Source organism: Colletotrichum tamarilloi (genome assembly GCF_030869305.1).
Source record: "Colletotrichum tamarilloi strain Tom-12 chromosome Unknown Scaffold_23.1, whole genome shotgun sequence".
Classification (NCBI taxonomy): Eukaryota; Fungi; Ascomycota; class Sordariomycetes; order Glomerellales; family Glomerellaceae; genus Colletotrichum; species Colletotrichum tamarilloi.
Genome location: NW_026849406.1, coordinates 23619 through 41956, shown reverse-complemented (window position 1 = coordinate 41956; position 18338 = coordinate 23619). Strand labels below are relative to the sequence as shown.

Genomic DNA, 18338 nt, shown 5'->3' with positions numbered 1-18338 from the left:
CATTATCTTTGTGCTGTCAGTTTGATATCAGACCAGAATGGGGTCCGGGATTGGATGTCATCGTAAGTCAATGGTCATTGAGATGGGACGTAAGTGACGAGGATCAAGGCCACGTTTTATAAACCCCAACTTCTATGGCTAATCATGGCTAAAAAAAATCGTCATCCGTATGATAGTTTGCCTTCACTGCGGTCAGTATCTCCTATAAATAATGCGTGCCCATGTCGAGAAAGGAGCAACTAATCATACTTAGATGTGGACATCCTGACTTGCGAGTAGGCACGATAGCAGTGACTCTGCGCCCAGAGCAAAGCCAAATCGGCGCAAACTCCTAGGCAGCTGAACCAAAGCTCTTTGCAAGTGCCTACTGCCCCTGAGTGCTGCTGATAAACGGTTAGTTCCCGCGTGTCGGCGGCTGATCCCCCACCAACCCCGCCGCAGCCGCAGGACAGCAGCCCCCGGTCGGCTCGGAGAACCTGGCTTGGTGACCCGCATACGAAGTACCTGCGGCACAGCGTGGAGCGCAGCTGTCAGACTCCCCGTACCCATAAATTATCAGATCAGGACATGAGAATGTGAAAACCCCACCATCCACCTCGCTGAACAACTTCTCGCGAGGGGTTCCGCTCATCGAGATCCAAGGAAAGCTGGAACCTGTTTCTAGTCCGAGATTGCGGTGAAGAAGAAATGCATGAAAACTCTCAAGGTTGCGCAAACGTCGAGGCAATGAGACAATTCATACCTAACTCAGAATAAGTCGGGGCGATTCAGATGACAGGTGGGAATCCACTCTCCGGGTCAAGGAGGTTAGCGTTTTATGGTGATAAAATTGTCGCAGATGTCTTGTCTTTGAACGTCTGCCAGATCCCCAGATTGTTCGACTTGCAGAGCCTCGAGACCATGGATGCAATGTCACATTTAAATTCCGTGTCTAGTCCAATAGACGCTTGGCTTTGCCGAGTGCTGTCACACAAACCAAGGTGAATACGGTGTATAGCGAGGAAGGCTGTACCCGCTGAAAGACGAGCCTATTCATCACCCACGGGGTGGAACATTTTATCATATTGATAAGCGTATGTCGTTGCGTTCCCATATCGTCGTCTCAAGCAGATCGCCGGCGTTGTTGGTTGGCATAAGTCCTGACTCAATGCGGAACACCGGATGACTTGGAACCCAACGGCATTCCGTGAACATTCCTTCAAGCGCACATTGTGGGCCTCCCCCTCATCTGGCACGGTTTCGCCAAGAGGCTATCCCTCCATCGGCGAGGTCTCATCACTTAACTGACTTGCCGGTTGCCGCTGCAATTGCTCTGAGTCTCTCAAGACGCAAGACACTGAAGGTCAATCGATATTCAGCGGATGGCGTGGCCTCTGGGGGGCAAGATACTTGTTGTAGGCAGAAGAAACGCTGATGCTGAAGAGAAAAATGACCTGGGCGAGAAATTCCCAGAAAAACGATATAAATGGCGATTCAAAACAGCGCGTTGTTTCTGCGGAAGTGGCACCAAGGACGAGCACCGAGCTCAAGCTCAAGCTCCAGCTCCCCTCCACTTTGTCCTCGTCTTCTCGGGGCTGGGGTCCTAGCTCCCGCCGTGAAAGGTGGTGGGGTGATGTCTGCAGGATTGACACTTGGCGGGGTGTGTCAGGCCCCCCAGTGAACCGGGGTTGCCAGGCTTATTGTGGCACGTAAGGCAAGTCGTGGATGAGCGGTGCCATGATCTGCGTGCATATGCCATGATCCAGACTCGCCATGAATCAGCTGCTTCTGGATCTGGGCGAGGAGCCGGCCGGGTTCCGCACCGTCAGTTGTTTTCCGTCGTCTAGTTCGTGCCTTATGCCAGCCTGCCCAGTTGCCTGCAGAAGAAGGCCAAGTACCAAGGCACCTCTCTGCAATGGCGGGATATTTGCTGCATGCCTAGCTAGATTGGCCAAGGGCAGTAGGCGTCCGGGTTCACTGCTAGGCTTGCCGGGCCTGTCATTCATACCCCTTGCCGGCTAACTGACGACGTCCTTGTTTCGATATTCGTCTGGCTCCTCCGGGACAGCATTGTCATTACCAACGCCGTTGGTGCAGCTAATGATCGGGCCATCAGTGGACTGGTCGACCAGACAAGCGAATCGAGGGAAAAGGCTGGTCGTTCTAAGCCGGTTGCACGGGGACACCGGCACTGGTTGCGATAGGGCGTTGATACGAGTAAACGGTCCGAAACGGTGGTACCGTAGAGCATGCCTAACCCGGGATGGCGGCTCTGTTGGCTTTCTCTGGAGGCGAGATAGAACGGATTCTGCTGTTTTCTCGATGGAAGGATGCCACTGTCCCGTGATGGTAGGGAGATATCTTGGGTGTGCCATTTCGGTTGACGCCACGCCAAGAAGGGGATCGTATCTGGCGATTAGCCGTTGTCCTGGGAGTTGACTATCTCATTCCCGAAGATCGGGTAGTGAGACCACCTAGCCAAAAGGTGATTGAGGCTTTTTGATGCAGGCATGGATGGGTTGGATTGGGTCAGAATCGTGTTGGTGTAACAGAGATTGGCCCGGCAGCACGGACTGGGCAGAGCTGCCGATAATGCCAATGTAGTTGCAGGCGTTACGTTGCAAATTGTAATGAAGATGTGTGCATCAGCACCTGCCTCACCTTGCTAGTCACTGTCTTCACCTTGGCTCGCCATGGACACCGTAGATACGTAGCCCGGGCCGGCAACCGGCAGCTGCCGACGGTGCTGGATACGTACCTTGAAGGTACCGTACCATGTCCCGAAGCGGCGATTCTGCTCGGCCCGCTGCTGCCCCGACTCTGAAATCTGAGCAGCAGTTTTTCTCCGTACTTCCTCCGCTGACTGAGACCTCTCGACCACCAAGGTGCAAGCGTTCCTGACCCAAAAAGCCATTGAATCCTGAACATCCTTCCCCAATCTCCTGAAAACGGACTGACAGGGCAAATCAAGCACTATGACGCGGACAGGATCACAACCGATACCGACGTGGGGCGTAAGGTGACGTCGGCTACATGTCGCCTGGTGCCATGGCCGCAGTTGAGTTGCGTTCAGAAAATCAGACCACCTCTTCTCCCCATGCACAATCACCAGCACCACCCACCGATCAACCTCTCGTCGCCAAAAGAACATGCAAGGAAAACCCGCAATTCCTCAGCTCATCTGCAGCCGCCCTCTTAGTTTTCGTCCCGTCACCCTGTCATAGGCAGCTTCCGGACCGCCCAGAAGGAAACTTCGCCATATGCCACTAACGGCAACCCACGCCAGAAGTCCACGTTGCCAGGATGCCATGACACCCGACATCTCTTTCTCTTCTCCCCCCCCCCCCCCACGTTGCCAGCCCATTGAAGCCTTTCGTTGTGGAATGAATGAGGGTCCCGCACCTGGGGTTACCACTTCTCCAACTCCCCAGGCTAGAAGTCCCAAAAAGATGCTTCACCTGGAGCCCCATCAAGGAACGTGTTACGTGCCACAAGGTTCCGTTCCGTATCTTCGTATCCCCCACCCCTGCTTGTATGCCCTTGTTCTTTCAACGCTCGCAACCTTCGCCTCCAACCCAGGTTGGTAGCCGTCAACATCGGCTGATAGCTCCCGGACCTGCGTTTACGCTACTCAGTCGATGCCCGCCGGCCTCCAACCGGGGATCAGCACCATAGACGTGAGCATCAAACTCCAGCCTGGGCAGAGCTACCCGCCTGCCGCCCGACCTCTGGGCGAAATGACCGCAACATATCTTGCTCTCTCTCTGTCTCTCCTCTGACCTCTTCCGGCCTGACTAGTAGGTATAAAGACCAAGCCCTCTCGGACTTCAGTCAACTCTTGCCTTTCCTTTTCTAAACCACCCCTTTCAAGGCATCTTGGCCTGAACACACCTACGATAAACATCACCAACACTTACGTACCTACCTCCCGTCACCATCAACATGGCCGACAAGGAGGTCGAGTCCATCAGCCCCTATGGCCCAGCCCGGTCAACAGTAAAGGGCGAGCCCCTCTCCAAGGAGGACATTGTAAAGTACAATGACTTCTTCAAGGCCAGCTTGTACCTGTCTTTGGGAATGATCTTCCTCAAAGAAAACCCCCTCCTCAGGGAGCCCCTCAAGAAGGAGCACATGAAGCTGAGGTTACTCGGTCACTTCGGATCAGCTCCGGGTCAAATCTTTACCTGGATGCACTTCAACCGTCTTATCAAGAAGTACGACCTCGACTCCATCTTCATCTCCGGCCCGGGCCATGGAGCCCCCGCCGTGCTCTCCCAGTCGTACCTCGAGGGTGTCTACTCCGAGGTCTACCCAGAGAAGTCGGAAGACGTTGAAGGCATGCAGAAGTTCTTCAAGTCCTTCTCCTTCCCCGGTGGCATCGGTTCCCACGCTACCCCGGAGACCCCGGGCTCCATCCACGAGGGTGGAGAGCTTGGCTACTCCGTCTCCCACGCATTCGGTGCCGTCTACGACCACCCCGATCTTATTGCCCTGACCATGGTCGGCGATGGTGAGGCCGAGACTGGTCCGCTGGCAACTGCATGGCACAGCACCAAGTTCCTCAACCCCATTGTGGATGGCGCCGTCTTGCCTGTCCTGCACCTGAACGGTTACAAGATCAACAACCCCACGATCCTGGCCAGAATCTCCCACAAGGAGCTGGAGAACCTCTTCCTCGGCTACGGTTGGCAGCCGTACTTTGTCGAGGGCGACGATGTCGATACCATGCACCAGGCCATGGCCGCCACTCTGGAACACTGCGTCCTCGAGATCCGCAAGTTCCAGAAGCAGGCCCGCGACTCCGGCAAGGCCTTCCGCCCCATCTGGCCCTTGATTGTCCTTCGCAGTCCCAAGGGCTGGACTGGCCCCCGCAAGATTGACGACAACTACTTGGAGGGCTACTGGAGAGCCCACCAAGTCCCCATCCCCAACGCCGCCACCAACCCCGAGCACATGAAGCTCCTCGAGCAGTGGATGCGCAGCTACGAGCCCGAGCGTCTCTTCAAGGACGGCCGTATCTCGGATGAGCTCAAGTCCCTCTGCCCTACCGGTAATCGCCGCATGAGTGCCAACCCCGTGGCTAACGGTGGCGTTCTTAGGAAGCCTCTCAAGCTTCCCGACTTCAAGGAGTACGCTATCAAGGTTGACAAGTCTGGCGGCACCATGGCTGCCAGCATGAACAACATGGCCACCTATCTTCGGGATGTCATGGCCCAGAACATGCAGAGCTTCCGTCTGTTCGGACCCGACGAGACCGAGTCCAACAAGCTTGGTGCCGTCTACGAGGCCGGCAAGAAGGTCTGGATGGGCGAGTACTTTGAAGAGGATGCCAACGGCGGCAACCTGGCCCCCGAGGGACGTGTCATGGAGATGCTTTCCGAGCACACCTGTGAGGGTTGGCTCGAGGGTTACATCCTGACCGGACGTCACGGTCTCCTCAACAGCTACGAGCCATTCAGTAAGTTCACCTCTCTCTCACGTATTGAACAAACATGATGCTAACAAATTGTGCAGTCCACGTCATCGACTCCATGGTCAACCAGCACTGCAAGTGGATCGAAAAGGCCCTCGAAGTCGAGTGGCGCAACAAGATCGCCTCCCTCAACATCCTCCTCACCGCCGTCGTCTGGCGCCAGGACCACAACGGCTTCACGCACCAGGACCCGGGCTTCCTCGACGTCGTCGCCAACAAGAGCCCCGAGGTCGTCCGCATCTATCTCCCGCCCGACGGTAACTGCCTCCTCTCTACAATGGACCACTGCCTCGCCTCCTCAAACTACGTCAACGTCATCGTCGCCGACAAGCAGGAGCACCTGCAGTACCTCACCATGGAGAAGGCCGTCGAGCACTGCACAAAGGGCATCGGCATCTGGCCCCAGTTCAGCACCGACCAGGGCGAGGAGCCCGACCTCGTCATGGCCTCGTGCGGCGACATCTCCACTCACGAGTCCCTCGCCGCCATCGACCTCCTGCTGCAACACTTCCCCGAGCTCAAGATCCGCTGCGTCAACTGCGTCGACCTCTTCAAGCTCATCTCCCACGAAGACCACCCCCACGGCCTCACAAACGCCGAATGGGTCTCCCTCTTCACGGACGACAAGCCCGTCATTTTCAACTTCCACTCCTACCCCTGGCTCGTCCACCGCCTCACCTACAAGCGTCCGGGCAACATGAACCTCCACGTCCGCGGCTACAAGGAAAAGGGCAACATCGACACGCCCCTCGAGCTCGCCATCCGCAACCAGACGGACCGCTTCAGCCTCGCCATGGACGCCATCGACCGCATGCCACAGCTCCACAACCGCGGCGCCGCCGCCCGCGAGACGCTGCGCAACCAGCAGATCGCCGCCCGCATCGAGGCGTTCGAGACGGGCATGGACCCGCCCTTCCTCAAGAACTGGACCTGGTCTCACAACGGCCTGTGGCAAAAGGTCGCCAAGATCACCACCTAAGACTTTTGATAGATGGGGATTAGAAAAGCTTTAGATGGAAGAAACGACTAGATGAAATGTTTGGACAGGTTTCACAGACAGTAACGTTTTTTCAAAAAGAGTTTGTTTGATGCTACGGCGTTGTGGTATACTCGGGATAAGAGGAGAAGATATCAGGGCAGTTTTTTGCGAGTTTGAGAATGAGGTTTTTGTCGCGGCGGTGGCACATGTGCTCTAAAGTTGAATGAAAAACAAAATATATGTGTTTTTTCATTAGATTTACATTCATCTCAACAAGATCTCACACTGGAAAGAACATGGCCAGTCTGCTTCACCTTGAATATGCTTGATAATTCACACGCATCATTGGTATCTAAACGAAAGCAAAAAACACAAGAAAACGCAAAAGTTGAGATACAGCCTAGGCCATATCGGTGGTGTTTTGCCCAACCCCCCTCTGGGTACAATCCCTCGCCCTTCACGACCCGTACAACAGGCGGTGAGGAACTTGCGCTCGAGACTCCCAAACGCCCCTATTTGATAATGCTACACTTGCGTGTAAGTCCCAATCTCTCTGAAATCCCAATGTGCAAAAACGACAATGTACCGGCTGTCAAAGCTGCCTCTGCTACCGTGGATGATGGCATGCTTCATCGGCGGGCGCTTGATGCAGACCCTTTCCTTGCGCAACGGCCTGCAATGACTTTGGTTGTCACACTCGTCCCTGGGTCTCTCTAGAGATAGGCTTGGACCTCCTCGTCGGCCCCCCCATCTCAGCCACAGGTCGACAGGCGAAGCCGCTCATGGTCTCATTTGATGGCCTCACTTTTGAGTAGCAACCCCGCCGTAACAGCTTTAGATGCAACATCGACATTCGAAAGCCATCTTGGCTTAGGGACCCATCAAGTCAAAGCCTCACCAGCACCGGAGCTTCCTCCATATCGATGCCTTGCCAACCTTGCCTTCGATGTTCGGACCCCGAACACCGGGGCCGCGTTTCTCATTCTGCTCGCTGCCTGCCGGAAGGGGACTTAGCGGCTTGGTCATTCCTCTCCGATCCATTTCCATGTTTTCGTTGACGCCCAGCTCCGCCATGCGCCTAGCCTCAACAACGCGACGAACAATGAGCGCAAACGTCTCCTCGATATTGACCTCGAGCCGTGCACTCGTCTCCATGAAACCGCACCCCCGGCGACGCGCCCAGTCTAGGCCCATGGCCGCAGGAACGGCGCGGGACTCTTGAAGGTCACATTTGTTGCCGGCGACAATCTTAACGGGAGGAACGGTTTTAGCGCCCGGCGTGGCAGATACGGTATCGCGGTAGGAGGAGGGTGAGAGGCCGGCACGTTTTGCGCGCTCAGCATTATCGAGGCGAGTCTCTGCCTCCATGTCGATGAGGTCGTTAAAGTACTGGAGGGCGTCGATGGAATCGCGGGAGGTGATGTCGTACACGAGCAAGAAAGCATCCGCGCCGAGGTTCGATGATGCCCACATGCCGCGGTACTCCTCTTGCCCGGCCGTATCCGTAAGAGAAAGGTGGTAGTTTTGTCCATCGATCTTGCGGGTGATGGAGTAGGAGTCCTCAATAGTGGGGTCGTATTCGGAGGTCCATTGCGAACGCACGAGACGGAGAGTTATAGAGGATTTTCCGCAGCCGCCGTCGCCGCAAATGGTAATCGAGATTGGCGTCGGGGCTTGTTGTGAGATTGACATTGTGGTAGTTGATTTTCGTTCCGAAAGACCAGAGATGTGGTGGTTGTGGTGGTCCAGTGTCGGCCGCCTCGAATTGCGGGGACAGCTCCGAGGTTGTGTCGTCACACGTCGCGTGCGCCGTTGGAAGTCGCGAGTAGAGGACGCTTGATGACGGTGGACTTGGCGTCGCAAATGCGCTGTTTGCTGCGTTACGCGTTGAATTGAGCTTTCGAAGAAAGGTCGAGTGCGATCTCGTGGTGATATTTCGGGAGGGAACTCTGGTTCGGGAGATTCAGTCGAGAAGTTTTGTGGGAAAGAGTCGCTAGTACAATAAGTGGTGGTGGGTGAGGTGAGATAAGAAGAGGTCCGACTCTCTATTAGTGGCGGCGGTAGGGCAGGTAAGGTATTCGTAGGCTCGTGGGAGCAAGGTAGTCGGACGGCAGTGCAGCAGCTCTTGTGCTTCTTAGCTTCGTTTCGGCTCTCAGACCGCGCGCGCGGTTCGACCGTTTTTCTTCTTTTAGTTAGGATCGAGTAAGAGGCAAAAGGCTGTGGCGTAATCGTTCACGGGAGCGGCCCCCAAACAGGGTTCGTTCGTTTGGGACCGTGGGCTTTTTCTGGGCAAGGTGGGGGAAGCGAAGACGAGAAGGAGAGTGGAAGACACCGGAAGTTAAGAAAGGTGTGCGTCTGTGTGGTTTGCGTCGCCTCTCTTCGCCTCGTGGTTGTTATTTTGGTTGATCTTGTTGCTTTGGTGCGGGTAGCAGGTGTCGTTCGTCGCCTTTTCTACGTGCCCACCAAGAGGGATGTGGATGGGATCATGGAGGTGTCGTTGGGGTTAATCCGTATCGTGTGGCGCGCGCGCGCGAGACAGAGAGTGTAGACCGTTGAGGTCGCAATGAGCGAGGAGTGAATCGGTGGGAATGGATTGACTGGACGTAAATAGAACCCGTTCGTATTCTTCGCCCTCAAAGGTGAGACAAGATGTTTCTTTTGTCGCGAGTGGGAGCTTGAGCGATGCGGGGAGCAGAAGACGTCGTTGGTCAATTGGGCGCCGCCGCAGATGCAATCAACAGGTGAAAATTGATGGTAAGCTGCGGGATGGGATATTGGTGTGAAATCCGAAAGTGTGACGAGGCTGTTGGTAGGCCTGCCGATGGTTGGGTGGTGTGTCTCTGGGATGGCCCGAATATCGCAGCGATAATGCGGGATGGTGGTGGGTGGACTGTATTCGGTATGGATGAATGGCTGGAGAGATGACAGAATGAGCGAGGGGATGCGCTTGCTTTTGATAGCGACCCTTGGCGGCGGTGCTACGGTACGCTCTTCCTTGGACCTTGAGTTGTGTTGCGTCGTATTGTATTGCGTTGCGTTGCAATGAATCGATGGAAGGGAAGGATTGACGGATGCACTCGGTCTTTGGGGGCCGAAACTTGAAAGGCAAGAACCTACGAGACTGGGAAGTTAACCACCCAAGGTAGGTACACAAGGATGTCGGTAGAATACGAATTGAGTACAATCGGAACCCAAAGCTCAAAGATGGGTGCGGATTAAGGGCAAAAGCAACGAGCAGACCAAGGACCGGGCCCCTGACTCTATTCTTCCTCGTTCCGCCCTCCTATTATGTATTTGTTTTCCTTGTCGTGCTCGTATGAGATGTCTGTGGTGGTCGTGGAAGAGAAAAAGAGTGGTCACTGGAGTGCTCGAGCGTCGCCCCGTCCGAGGGTGAGGTGGAAGAAACAAGAGGGATGAGGCCTGCTCGATGGGGGAGCTCTGATGGGGAACCTCCAGCTCTGACCCGGTGAGGTACTGGTATTCAAATAAAGAGTCTATCCCGGGCGCTGTTTGGCTGCAAGACGGGATGCGACTGCGCGGCTCTGTCTCGGTGATTGTGGGATCGCACGAGGGGTGGGCGCAAGCTCCAGGAGGGGAGCTCCCTGCAGCGATGGTGTTTCTATCGTGCCTACAGTTCCGATGAGTGGTGTTGCTGGTCACTGGTGTGTGTTGCTCAAACCGTGCGTAGCTAAACCTGACGGATCACGGGTAGCGTTGGGTTTTGGATGCCGGGGCGCCGGACGAGGATGAGATGTCGTCACTGAGGGACGAAGAGGGGGGGTTATTGATGGCTTTGATTTGTGATTTGTGTTTGGTCTTGGTGACGAAGAAAGCGTTTGGAGGAGGGGAGGGGACCCTGATCACCCTGATCCAAGATGTGACGTTGTGACGATGGAACAAATGGAGAGGCAACGAGCAGCATGAAGTATCAAGTATTCCTAACTTCTTAGGTACCTATTTCGTATTGTGTATGTATACGTACCTATCACTCGGCCTCGGGGAAGAAGGTGCAGACAAACCTGCCTGCCTCCTTCCCTCCTTCCTGCCTTCCTTCCTTCCGTGTTGATTTCCCCCTTTCCGCCCCTTCCTGATGCGTCTCTGATTGTTTCGTCAATATCAAGTAAAAAACTGCTCTCCCTTTTTTTCCCGCTCCTTGACCCTTTTCAATAAACAAGAATGGAAATGTCGTCTGTTTCTGGAGATGCCCGTGCTGCGCAGAAAGAAGAAAAAAACCACAATATCTGCAGGGTACCACTGCTGCTGCCCTGCTACTGCAAATGTCAAAGATGCTGCTGGCCCGCTAGGTGCTCCGTCCACCGTCCGGGATCTTTGTCAGTGCAGAGGCCGGGGGAGACCCGGGGGGGGGGGGGGCTTCACAGCAATACCGCGTAGGTGGGCTGAAATGAGATTGCGGACAACTCAACACTAAAACAGCGAAATAATATTGCATGTTTATTTATTGGACATGCCATGTTACGGACCCGTACTCCATTCCGATGCAGAATAATTGCAAGACGGCGCTTGTTTTTTTGAAAGGAGAATGGATCCGAGAGCCGCGGTCAGTGGTCCACATTCGAATCTCGAATCTATCATTCTTCCACTCCTTCTTTCCTTCTTATTCTCCGAATCCTCTCTGCTTTCTCACTGCGATAAATGAACGTGGAGACTTGTGCAATCTGCTTGTGAAGATTTTCACCCTTGCATATCGGGCTGTCCGAGATGTCTGTCAACTTTTTACAATGTCTTCATGTTCGTCATGGGGGCCGACCTCCTTTTTTTCCCCTTTCGCCTTGCAGTGGCTGAGCGGAGGACGTTTGTTGTAAACGTGTGTCGTATTGCGTCGCATTGGCTGCTCGTCTATCCGTAAAGTACAACTTGAGAAACGTTGATAGTTGCAGCCACCTATTTCTTTTCGGCCTAACGCCCGCCTCCCACCACCACCACCACCACCACCTCTCACCCAGTAGGCTGGGCCGCAATCAATCAATCGATCCAAGATGGTGTTTGCCCTTTGAGAAGCGACGCTGGCAACCCGTAAACTGTGGTTGGCTGCCCCTGTTTGGCGACAGTTGATCGTCCTCTAAGCGACCAAACACCAACCCCAGGAACCAGGAATAGGTTCCAGGAACAAGGACTCATAACGCCCGCAACGGCGCAAAGCTGCAAAAAGATTTTCCTCGCCTTCTTCCTATTTTGTCTAGTTCTGCGTCAAACTCGTAACCCGTCTTGGGATGGTGAATTTCAATTGATGCCTTACGACAACGTTTTTCTTGGTGCATGGTGTCTCACTGTGAGGAGAGCGAGTGAGACTCACATATTTTTACTCTGCAACAGTTTCCCGATTCCAGAGTGAAAGCCCAAAGACTCAAGACATGGAGACTTCCAGCGACGCTTCACGCTTCACGCTTCACGCTACTTAGGCAAAGCCTGCCTGGCAAATGGAACCAAGTGCATCCGGTCTGGCGGGTTCAAGTTCAACACCAAGCGATGACGCTATCCCCGTCGCATCGCCCACTCGGCCCTGATTCCCGGTTCCATGGTCAGGTTGGTACGTAGTACTTCGTAGTCCGTACACCATCCACCAGAAGCAGCAAGCAAGCAAGCACTTCTTCCCCCCCTCCCCTCTGAGACCGTTTTCTCATCCGGGGTTTTGGGTTTGGGGCGTTCCTGAATCTCATACCACGTGTCTCTGGGATCATTCTCTTTGTTCGCTTTGTCGTGCCACGCGATCACTCCAATTCCTGTTTGCAGGCGGGCAATCCCCTTCGATCGAACAATGTTTGTTCTATGCATTCCCGCTTCCCTCCCCCTGCGTCGAAGGTGCATCATGCACATGGCAAAATAGAACGCCTTGCAATCAGGCGGACTGCATGCAGATTCGTCCCTGGGCGGCTGATGGCGGCGCAATCCGATGCAGGTCAGCCCAGCGGGTATTAATAATTAGCTGCATATTTTCTCCCCGAATACTTCGTACTCTGCAGTGTAGAGGAAACATCATGGTACAATCAGGTGTACGGATTTCTATCCTCCAATGACGATGGTGAACCTGCGTTTCAACATCTTGTCAAATGCCACCTCACCCGCATTGGTCACAGGTATGCCCCTTCTTCCTGGAAAGGTCGTGGGGTGACAGGGGCCCGGGGGTTCCAGCTTTCAATCCTGTGAAACTTTCCCCGTGGCATCTCAAACCAATGTCGTCTGTTGATCCTGCGTGGTCATGGTTCGCCCCCTCGGGACTCTTTGGACAAGCAAGCTGAATGCCAACTAATGCCCGGGTTGTATCGCTGGAGGGTTTGTCATGGTGTTAGAATCGATTCATCGGGTTCGTGAAAACCGAGCGCGGATGGCTCCTAGTCTGTGGGACTCAATAGCTTGACTTGACATCGCATGATCCATATTGTGTGCTTCCAGTGTACTGTAGCTCAGTGAAGGGCACTCTTCCAACAAGCAGTCCCCGTGCTCGACTGTATCCCTGATTCGGTCCCCCCAATAGCATTTTGAATGATCGATCAATAAGGACTGTGCCAGTCGCAAAGTCGTTAAGTCGCTAAGTCGCTGGCTAGCATCTTGTCGGGACGTACTGTTAGAAAGTCGTTGATATTTAGTGGCAGGCCACTCTACATGGCCGGGATCCGGAGCAGGGCCGAACAAGAATCGGCCACCTTAATTTAGACTCTCGGTACCCGGTGAGACACCGCTAGATCATTTGCTTGATACGGCGGTTCAGTGGGACAAATCCGGGTCGACGGGAGAGATCTGACTGTGCCGCATCCCATCCGATCGAGGGTCCTCTGCTTGCAAGCGGTCCTCGGGAGTCCAGATTAGGTACGTTGACCAGGCTTGATCTGCTGATTGATGCCCTCTTGGGGAACTCAAATGTGAGTAACGGAATAACGTGTCTGTCTACAAAATCCAGGACGTTAATTAAGCCACATACCTAGAATGAACCCATTCAACTTGATTCGTCGAAAGAAGTGCTGATCTAAACACTATTGTTAGGTCACAATGTTATTGGACATACCGCTGCTCACTGCAGCTCACAATCCGAGGGCCATGGGAATTTTGTTCTCAACTCATTCTATCAAGTTGCTTTGGTTCCTAAATGCCAATTATGTCTCGGTCCTCCATATCTCTGACTTCCTTGAACTCAACACCTCGCTTGTTAGTAATATTGATTGACAACGAGTGTCACAGCCTGTATCATCAACTTTTGGTCAAACCAATAAGACACCGTGAAGAAAATTAGCATGGGTTCACGACTACAGCATGACTAGGATCATCGCTCACTTTCTGCCAGAATTCGCCCAAAATAATAGCTATTTCAAAGAAGATTAATCTACAAGACAATCTTTTTCAAACATAGGTCAGAAAGTGATAGCCATGACAGAGACTTGCTTCCCGTATTTTTCGCGAATCTCATCCAAACCGAGAAGTGAAGAGGCAATGTCTGTGGCAGGATCGGAACCATTACTGAAAGGGATGAAATTCCAACTGCTATCCTTGGCACCGGGTGTTTTGATCTTCCAAACGCCGTAATTGGGATCGAAGAAGCTTCTGGTTCCAAGATTCCAGCCAACCGCATGGGCACATTGTTTGATGCCATTCCGGAAAGAAAGGATGAGGAAAAACTTGAACTCTGTGTTAATCTTACCCGAGAAATCAAGCAGATAGTTGATGAAAACTTGGGTGTCGTCGAGATTCAAGCCCTTGCTGTCTTTGACAGGTTCTTTGAGCTTCTTGAAAGAGCCTGATAGATTGCTGATCCATTTCAAGTATTCACGCTCATTGTCAAGGTCAAAAGAGCCTTGGACTCGAGACAGCTTTGTAGCCATATTCTCGGTGGGAGCGGGGACGTTGCCGGTATCAAGCCAGTGCATCACCGCAGCCGAGCAGACTCCTTCAGCTGCTCCATCTGCATAGTGATCATCAAGCAAAGGCTTGCCCAAGTTATTCGACAGAGAATCGGTTTTCAGATTTGCTTTTAGGAATTCCGCCTGCTCGAATTTGGTAATGAGCTCAAGGACGGTGGAGCCACGATCTAATTTCGCGAGTTTATCTGCGATATCGTTGCTGGCATTATATTTCGATTCCATTTTGACTATGGCCAGTCAGTTAACATTGAATAAAGACGCTAAATTATCAATACAGCAAGAGACTTGCAAGATCGGTGGGGGTGGAGTCGGTTACCTCAACAGGGCTACTGCAACTCGCAAGGGGCTGAGCGTGGGCGGTAGACAGAATAGTCTGAAGCGGCCTCTTCAAGAGAGAATTGGATCTATTTCAATTTGTGAGCCAAACAAAGTACTTGGACAAAAACATTGTTTGCGTACTGAATTTGGAGTCTGAAAGGAGAGCATGAAAAGGCGATAGGGCACTTTCTGATTGTACAACGCAAAAGGGTGGGCAGCTTCATTTATAGCACTGACTTTCGTGTCTGGGTTTGGAAATGTGATGCTATTCAGTATGATTTCCAGTACAGACTACGTATCTTTGCAACCTTGACTTATTTGGTGGCGTCTTGTATGCAAACGTCGGTACTTCTCTTCGTGCTGTCTCTATAACTCTTAAACGAGGGAAATTGTCTGAGACCACCGGAGTTGAAAGATACGGCGTCGCTTAACTGGTTACTTACACTTCTGGATCACGGATGGTCTACCTCTGGATGGCCCGAGACTGAGAGTGTGATGGTTGATGGAGTGACTGGTCCAGCTGCGGTTCTACACATCACTACCTACTTCGAAAAGGAAGCCATGCAGTCGTGGTTTCATGAAGGCAATCGGCTGACGGAATCAAATCTTTTAGGTATTTCTTCCAATCAGCCAGCCACGCGGAAGCCTCGTACACCTGGCTGCTGGTTTCGGTGACTCTATGCGGCTGAGTGATCGATCGTAACCCAGACCGGGGCTAATGAATGTGATAGTGATATCAATTCATTTGAAGCTATTCTACCCGGCCTGAAACACATGTGATGTGCTCCTTGTCAAGATTAATTACTTGGTTAAGCTGTGTGTATTATCCTGTTTCACGTCTAGCGTCGTGATTTGCGAGTCTACCGAACCATGCCTTGCCCCTCTTTTACCACCTGAATGTCCACACTCTATTCAGACGATGAACATATCCCCGTATATAAAATCGACCTCTCCAACTAGTTCATCAATTAACAAAGCCCATGTGGCTGGCTGGGTGTGGGGTTGCTGAGTCTAGGCGAGCCTGGCTTGAACCATGTCTTCTAGAGGTCTGCGCCTCTGTCCTTCTAATGCCAACGGGCAAATTTCTCCGGAATGGTCCTTCCGATATATGCTGCGTGATGGACTTGAAATCATTGACCACCCTTATCCAAGCTGCTTCGAGATATCAACCCCCGCTTCAGGCAGCGCCTCGGCACCCTTACGCGCCAGCGTTCTCCGTCCCGTGGCTGGCTGACTGTTGACTTGCACAGCACTAGCTCAGGTAGCGACGCCAGTTCCGCATACCCGGTCCCTCCCCACCAGCCGGCCTAGCTCCCTTTCTAACTGCAAACATGTCTCAACACAAACTTGCATCTCTATCACTCGGCATATCCCATCGATCGTGGGCCACGTTAGTACAAGGGTACGTACTGCTATGAGGGGTATTGGCGAATTATACGAACATCCGATCCTATTGCCCCTATCCTGGCATACCAAAAGTTGAGCATCACTTCTTAGTTGGAGAAGAGCTGGAGGCTCATGCGCTGACGTCGACCCGCGACGGGTGTGATACCCCTCACACAGGGTTTTGTTAGTAGCTCAGGAAGCCACTGGCAGATAGTTTGCAATTTCAGCTATTTCATCTAATACTGGTTCTCCATGCGCGGATTCTTCTGTAAACCTTCCCGAGAGCCGACGGCCCGGGCCGTGGATGCCTAGATACTTTATTGGTTCCGCACTTTGACTTGCGGCACTGACATCAGCTGCCTTACTCCTACGTATTTGGAACCCTTGACTTATCGTAGTGGTGATCGCTAATTCTTTCGTCTCAAGGTGAGGATTAACCTAGGAACAATATCAAAATTGAGACTAGCACAAATAGACTAAAAGTCGGCATCTTCCATGGGGAGGAATTTCCTTTCCTGGTGGAGCTCTTTGACATGAGCCTCACCCAGTGCTTCGCGCATCCGTCTCTCAATGTTTTTTTTGAACCGCTGGACATCCGGATCCTCATCCACCTGTTCCACTCTCATGTGAATCAACTGAACCACATGACGTAGAATGTCATCACGGGAGGTGTCGACATCGTTGGTGCTGACGTGGTAGTCAAGCGCCCTAGTCGCCACCCAAGTCCGTTCGATGATCTTTCTGTCCTTGACGATCTTCTCATATTCAAAATTCATCTGCCAGAAGAGATCATCCAAGAGCCTTGTAAGCTCCTGTACCCTTGGGGTCAAGCTCTGCAAATTGGAAAGGTTATTCCAGCAGTCATTCTTTCCCCTATTGGCATCTTCCCAATTTCGTTGGCACGTATTGACGTTTTGCTCGTTCACCCGAACTTGGTGATCGATATCTCCGCCCCCGCCAAAAAAAGAGGATACGTCGTACCAGCCCTACATATCAAAAATAAAGGTTTAGCAGACAGCTCAAGTAATTCTGTCATGTACAAAAGCCGCTTACATCTTTCTTATCTCTCGCATCCCTCAAATTGCTTTCAGCAATCGCGACACTCTCGGAGCAGCTCCTGAGCCTGTCTTCGGCCCTTTGGAGCGCGCTTTGTGCGCCAAGGACCTCCCCACTGATTTTGTTGAGGAGTGCCTGGATATCATCTTGGAGCTGCTTATTTTCCCCGCCGTACTGAGTCGTATCTATGAACTCCTGACCGATACGGTCAACGGAACCTTCGCAGGACTCAGCCAGCTTGTGGAAGAGCTCGATAGCAATGGGGAGCTGCGGTACAGCGTCTTTACCGACAGGCGAATCGCCATCTGCTATCTGTAGGAGTTGGACGACTAAGGTCTCAAGTCCCTCAAAGGCGGCGTCATTGGCCTTGTCTAGTAAAGCGGCAGCTTCACTGAATAGGGTACCATCTTCAGCACGCTGGTCATCGAGACGTTTCTGGAACGTGTTCGATTTGGCCTGGAGATTATGGAATGAGTCAAGATATGTGTTGTACATTGTGACGGCAAAGAAAGAGAATTCCAAAGAGTAAAAGTGTTCAGTATCAAGAATGCAGGTTGATAGAATTTGGCTGTTTGATTGAGCGATGATGATCCCCTATAAAGACATTGTGGCTGTTGTCCTGTTTGAAGCAAAGTGCATTTAGATCGAATACTTAATCATGGGTTTGGTTGATTCTTCGAATATTTCTTCCAGATAGTAGTCCTTGGTTGGAAATTTAGCGGCATGATGGAGAAACCTTCCTGCAGCTCTAGTCTGTCAAGCCACTATCACATCGCAACGCTGGGGATTTTGAGTCCAGAACACGAAAGACGTCAAAACTCGCCGCTGCTGACCTTCACAGAGCTCCTGTCACCGGTCTCGGCCGTAGGAAGCTGGAGAAATGTGGGCATCGTCTATCTCAACTACGCTAGTCAGCTGAAAGTCTCTGTGACAAACTCGTAGTCGAGAACTGTTTTCAGAGAGGCTTTTGGCGAAACTACTTCACTCGATGTTTTCTGGCTGGCTGAACATGGGGAAAACAGACCCGATGTTTCCGCACCCAGAGTGGCAATCGGCGGAGGATGTCAGACTTGTAAAGCGCGGCGCTTGCACAGAGAGACTCCAAGAAACAGGAAGCCTTCGAAATCTGGGCCGCAATTTGCGAAAATGTGGACTTACCGTAGTGCCTTAGTGATCTGCTTGCGTCAGAAGCTTAGTTGAGCATATACATTTGTACTATCGAAACTTGTAAAGCAGAAAATGTTAGACTGGTCCGCTGTCAAGTATAAAGAAGAAA

At 52.5% G+C, this 18338-nt stretch overlaps 6 protein-coding genes across 6 annotated transcripts; 2 read left to right on the top strand and 4 right to left on the bottom strand.

The window, feature by feature from the left end:
* Positions 1–1428: 1428 nt before the first annotated feature.
* Positions 1429–2183, top strand: CTAM01_07398 (uncharacterized protein; the record flags this gene model as incomplete). The annotated part of the gene is made up of 3 exons (XM_060523421.1): positions 1429–1688; positions 1746–1803; positions 1944–2183. The coding sequence occupies 3 exons, from the start codon at positions 1429–1431 to the stop codon at positions 2181–2183; spliced, it is 558 nt and encodes a 185-aa protein (XP_060381797.1).
* Positions 2184–2644: 461 nt separating this feature from the next.
* On the bottom strand, positions 2645–3130 carry CTAM01_07397 (uncharacterized protein; the record flags this gene model as incomplete). Its single annotated transcript, XM_060523420.1, has 1 exon — positions 2645–3130. One exon carries the CDS (start codon positions 3128–3130, stop codon positions 2645–2647), a length of 486 nt encoding a protein of 161 aa, XP_060381796.1.
* A 791-nt stretch (positions 3131–3921) lies between these two features.
* On the top strand, positions 3922–6431 carry CTAM01_07396 (phosphoketolase; the record flags this gene model as incomplete). Its single annotated transcript, XM_060523419.1, has 2 exons — positions 3922–5437; positions 5494–6431. The coding sequence occupies 2 exons, from the start codon at positions 3922–3924 to the stop codon at positions 6429–6431; spliced, it is 2454 nt and encodes an 817-aa protein (XP_060381795.1).
* Positions 6432–7325: 894 nt separating this feature from the next.
* CTAM01_07395 (Ras family protein) lies at positions 7326–8123 on the bottom strand (the record flags this gene model as incomplete). The annotated part of the gene is made up of 1 exon (XM_060523418.1): positions 7326–8123. One exon carries the CDS (start codon positions 8121–8123, stop codon positions 7326–7328), a length of 798 nt encoding a protein of 265 aa, XP_060381794.1.
* Positions 8124–13795: 5672 nt separating this feature from the next.
* Positions 13796–14524, bottom strand: CTAM01_07394 (uncharacterized protein; the record flags this gene model as incomplete). The annotated part of the gene is made up of 1 exon (XM_060523417.1): positions 13796–14524. One exon carries the CDS (start codon positions 14522–14524, stop codon positions 13796–13798), a length of 729 nt encoding a protein of 242 aa, XP_060381793.1.
* A 1958-nt stretch (positions 14525–16482) lies between these two features.
* CTAM01_07393 (uncharacterized protein) lies at positions 16483–17557 on the bottom strand (the record flags this gene model as incomplete). The annotated part of the gene is made up of 2 exons (XM_060523416.1): positions 16483–16992; positions 17060–17557. The coding sequence occupies 2 exons, from the start codon at positions 17555–17557 to the stop codon at positions 16483–16485; spliced, it is 1008 nt and encodes a 335-aa protein (XP_060381792.1).
* Between the last annotated feature and the right edge of the window lie 781 nt (positions 17558–18338).